Source organism: Penaeus japonicus, unplaced genomic scaffold (assembly GCF_977035675.1).
Source record: "Penaeus japonicus unplaced genomic scaffold, GWHDUDI00000001_assembly GWHDUDI00000031, whole genome shotgun sequence".
Taxonomy (NCBI): Eukaryota; Metazoa; Arthropoda; class Malacostraca; order Decapoda; family Penaeidae; genus Penaeus; species Penaeus japonicus.
The window spans coordinates 15,986,075-15,991,074 of record NW_028234433.1 but is presented as its reverse complement, the minus strand read 5'-3'; the positions used below and the strand labels follow the sequence as shown (position 1 = coordinate 15,991,074).

Here is a 5,000-nt window from a genome sequence, read left to right as displayed (position 1 = left end):
TGCTTATTTAAAAATCATCATTGAAGTTAGGACACATGTTTTCGGTAGCTGTAAAGGTTGCATACCAACTGAATTATGTTTCTTTAAAAATACGTAAAAGTTAGGACGCATTTGTGTTAGGTAGTCAAGAATTTTATATAGAAGTCACGCAGTAACAGATCTAAAAAGTGCATAACTGATTTTGTTCTTCTAAAATAATATGCATCTGTCTTACGTTGTTACAAAAAAATACACAACAAATCGGTTTTTGTATCTATAAAACAGCCTCCATATTTACGACACGTCTGTTTTCACATAGTCTCTTACTAACCACATCAAAAATGACTTTCCCAAACTAACCACATCAAAATAAATTACTTTCCTTAACTATACACTTCAAAATAAATTAACTATACACTTCAAAATTATATATATATCGCGAACTCTGCCATCCAGGTCGCCCGACAAACCACCCTCCCCACTGTGCCACAACGCCATGCGAGCTTCCAGCGCCAACTCTCGCAGCGGCTTCACTTGGACAGCATCCAGTTCTCAGTCTGCAACCTCGAGAAGAAGGATGACCTTGGGTTGCTGAAGGTGAGGTTCAGGAATCCTCGTCTGGAGGATTTTGATATTTGTAGTAGTGATTGATAATGGTGCATTAAATCCCTGGTTGCGAAGTTGTATAGTGCATGCATGTCTAGAGAACGAAAAATAAAGAATACGAAATAAATACCGTTTTTTTTTTTTTGTTTTTTTTTTGGGGGGGGGGAAGATTTCGGAATCACTTTCGAAAATACATAACGTTTCGTGAGATTAATGAGATTTTTCTCCCGTCTCTTCCTCCAACCACCGACCTAAATCAACCTCGATTTCTCGTCCTATTTTTTCTACCCCTCCCTAATGATTATCGGTCCCTGCTCTTCTCTCTCTCTCTCTCTCTCTCTCTCTCTCTCTCTCTCTCTCTCTCTCTCTCTCTCTCTCTCTTATCCTTTCCCCCCTTTCCACCTCTCTTCCTCTCTCCCTCCGTTTTCTCTCCCTTCTCTTCCTCTCTTCCCCCTTTCCCCTCTACCTTATTCCCCCTTCCCCCCTTCCCACCTCCCTCATTCCTTCCTCCTCCTCCTCCCACCTCCCCCATCCTCCTGCATTGCACCTGCAGCCTGAACTGTACCGGAACGAGCTTATTCGCCAGGCGTCGGTAGAGAGCTCCGGCGCAGGCTCGGACACGGAGGCGGTGGGGCGTCTTCGCTTCACGCTCAAGTACGACCCTGCTATTGAAGGCCTCATTGTCAAGGTAAGATTTGTGGTTTTCCGTGTATTTATTTTTTTGGCTTCTCGGTCTCTCGTTTTCTGTTGGTTGGTGGAGAGCTTTAGTGGGGAGGGGAGGAGGGGAGACTATGTTGTTTTCTTTTTGTGGCGATATTTTGCTTTTCATTCATATTTTCTTGTCTTTTTCCTTTTATTTTTCTTTCAATTTCGGTCTCTCTCTTTTCGTTCTTTCTCTGTCTTTAACTCTTTCTCCCGCCTTTACTCTTTCTCTCTCTTTTACTCTTTCTCTCTCTTTTACTCTTTCTCTGTCTCTCTCTTTTACTCTTTCTCTCTCTCTCTCTCTCTCTCTCTCTCTCTCTCTCTCTCTCTCTCTCTCTCTCTCTCTCTCTCTCTCTCTCTCTGTGTCTGCCTGTCTCTCTCTTTTTCTGTCTCTCTCTTTTTCTGTCTCTCTCTCTTTTTCTGTCTCTCTCTCTTTTTCTGTCTCTCTTTTTCTGTCTCTCTCTCTTTTTCTGTCTCTCTCTCTCTCTCTCTCTCTCTCTCTCTATATATATATATATTATATATCTTCTATATTATATATATATTTATATATATATATATATATATATATATCTCTATATATAGATATATATATATATATATATACACTTATCTTTCCCTGTGTTTATCCAGCCTATCAATTTATTTCCTTCCATATTTCACCCGTTCTCTCCATCTCCTTTTATCCCACTCCATCTCCATCTCCCAATCTGTCTTTCTTTACTTAGTCGACCCCGTACTCATTCTCCATTACAGCGCTTCCACGCCATTCACATCTACCTCTTTGAGTGCCAGCATCATTATCATGAATGAGAGGAAGAACGCGTTCCAATAACACCGGCGCTTCCTGGGCTAAACAGAACATGAAAACGACTTTCACTTTTTCATTTTCACGTCTCCGAGTGTCACTTTGATTTTTTGTTTGATTTTTTTTTCTTCTTTTTTCTAGTAGATTCACTTCAGCTCCTGGTCTGAAAATGTACCTCGACTCATTTTCACTTTACCAATTTAATTTCTTAGACTCTTGCCTCAACTTCGGTCTCTCAGTCTGACTTCCCAGACTGGTCTGTCGGAATTCCCTGTGTCTCATTCTCAGTTTCTCAGTTTAATTCCCAGAGTCTTTTAATTAATTCGAACCTGTAATGCAATTGCAGTTTTACTTTTAATCTTTCTCATTTACACAATCTCACGTCTCAGAACCCTACCTCGACTTCCTAGTCTAAAATCACCCCTTCAACTCACTTCAACTTTTATTAATCAGAATCATTTCAACTCCCTAGTCAAAAAAAATCCTTTTGACTCCCTCTCGGTTTCACTTCGATTTCTTTATGTATTTTCAGTTTTACTCCAAATCTCACTCTCTTCCTCATTTTCATGTCTCGATGCCTCACCTCAATTTTCAAAATCGTTCTACTCACTCTCAGTCACTCCATTTCACGTCTCAGAGCCGTACCTTGACTTCCTAAGTTTGAAAAAAAAAAAATCAGTTTCCCAGTTTCACTCTTCAGAATTTCACGTCTACTTGTTCATCTCACACTCAGTCTCTCAGCATCTCCTCTCAGGGTTTCACTAATGGGCTGATGGAATCACAACTTTAAATCAGATCCCATCGCAGCTCCTCAACTTCACTGCTGACATTCTCGCCTCAACTTCCTGATTTTAAAAATCCCTCCGCTCCACTCTCAGCCCCTCACCATCACCTCTCAGATCCTCTTCCTGGTCTAAAAAATCTTTTTCAGTTTCTCTTCTCAACTTCACGTCGACTTCTTGTTCTAAAAATATATATATTTCCCATCGTTTCACTCTCAAGCCCTCACCTGCACCTCTCAGATCCTCACATCGACTTCCTATGCAAAAAAAAAAAAAAAAAAAAAAAAAAAAAAACCCCCACAGTTTCTCTTCTCAATTCCACGTCCACTTCTTGTTCTTAAAAATATATACATATTTCCCTTCGTCTCACCCTCAGTCCCTCAGCTTCACCTTTCAGTTCCTCAACTCGACTTCCTGGTCTACATCGCCCATCTTCACACCGATCCAGTCCCTTTAGATTCCCTGTGTGTTGCTGTGATTTAGCCTGCATCCGGGTTAATCCGCTTAGGTGCTCGAACGATCTTCCGTATCACAGGCTGGCGAGAAGAGTCCTCCCGGGGGTGATGGCGGGGAAGGGAAGTGGTGGGGGGGAGAGGGGGGGCTTTTCTAGAAGGTTGAACAGGTGAACTGGGAGGGTTTTAAGTAGGGAAGTGTAGATGTCTTAATGTTCGTTCTATTTGATTTTATTATGTTGTTTTGTATATATATATATATATATATATATATATATATATATATATATATATATATATATATATATATATATATATATATATATATATATATATATATATATATATACATACACACACACACACAACATAAACACAAAAACACTCCTCCCCACCCACCCACCCGCCCCCACACACAAATAAACACACCTACAGCCGCGCCCCCCCAATTCTCCCTCAGCCACTGACCTAGCTTTCCTCCTCCTCCTTCCACAGGTCGTCCAGGCTCTCGACCTGCCGGTTAAGGACGTCACCGGATCCTCTGACCCTTACATCAAGGTCTACCTCCTTCCCGATCGCAAAAAGAAGTTCTGCACGAAGGTTCATCGCCGTAACTTGAACCCGGAGTTTAACGAGGTGTTCGTCTTCAGGTGAGGAAGGGTGGATGGGGGGATGGGGGGGATGGGGGAGGAGGGGAGACGGCGGGAGAGGGGTAGGGAGGATTTGGAGGGGTGAGGAGGGGAGTGAGGGGGGAGGAGGTGAGGAGGGGAAAGGAGGAGAGAAGGGAAAGGGTGGAATGGAGAGAAAGAGAGGGTGAGGAGTACAGAAAAGGGCAAGGCAGTGCTGTGAGTTACGTGAGGCAGAGGGGAAGAGAGAAGGAGAAAAGGGGAAGAAGAGTAGAGAGGAAGGGAAGTAACGAGTGTTGGAAAGACAGAGGGGAGAGGAAGACGGGAAGGTGAGGTGAAGAAAGGGAAAGAGAAAGAGGAGAAACAAGAGGGAGGGGGGAGAGGGAGAGGGAGAGGGAGAGGGAGAGGGAGAGGGAGAGGGAGAGGGAGGGGGAGAGGGAGAGGGAGAGGGTGAAGGAATAGTCAGAGGGAGACGAGAGCTGTCATACAAGAGCTTTATGTCCGTTTTATAGTCTGGCTCCACCTTTTGATAGATCACCCTTAATCGTAGCTTATTTCACGGCTTATGATCTTAGACAATCTCCAGCATGTAGATAAAAGCATATGAATAAAAGGTTCATCACATCATAAAATAGAATAAAATATAGCAAGACTAGGCTTCAAGTCCCCAAAGACAAGCACTTTAACTCGTGGATTTCAACTCCTCTAAGACGCTGATTGCAAGGAAGTGAGAAAGCGAGGAGGAGGGGAAGCATAAATAAGAGGGATAATGCGAAGGAAGATTTGTTAAAAGGAAGAGGGAAAGACGGAGAGAGTGAATGAGTGAATGAATGAGTGAATGAGTGAGTGAGGATAATGGAAATAGAGAGAGAGAGGGAGGGAGGGAGAAAGAGAGAGGGGGAGAAAGAGAGAGAGGGGGGGAGAAAGAGAGAGGGGGAGAAAGAGAGAGAGGGGGGGAGAAAGAGAGAGAGAGGGGGGGAGAAAGAGAGAGAGAGGGGGAGAAAGAGAGAGAGGGGGGGAGAAAGAGAGAGAGAGGGGAGGAGAA

General features: G+C 43.3%; 1 protein-coding gene across 1 annotated transcript in view; it reads left to right on the top strand.

Moving 5' to 3' along the window:
* Positions 1-5,000, top strand: part of LOC122249505 (synaptotagmin-10) — a 122,513-nt gene that overhangs the window by 90,952 nt on the left and 26,561 nt on the right. Inside the window, exons 6-8 of the mRNA XM_043010428.2 lie at positions 436-576; positions 1,139-1,273; positions 3,825-3,979. Of these exons, the coding sequence (XP_042866362.1) occupies positions 436-576; positions 1,139-1,273; positions 3,825-3,979 (431 nt within the window). The remainder of the gene's footprint in view (positions 1-435; positions 577-1,138; positions 1,274-3,824; positions 3,980-5,000) is intronic.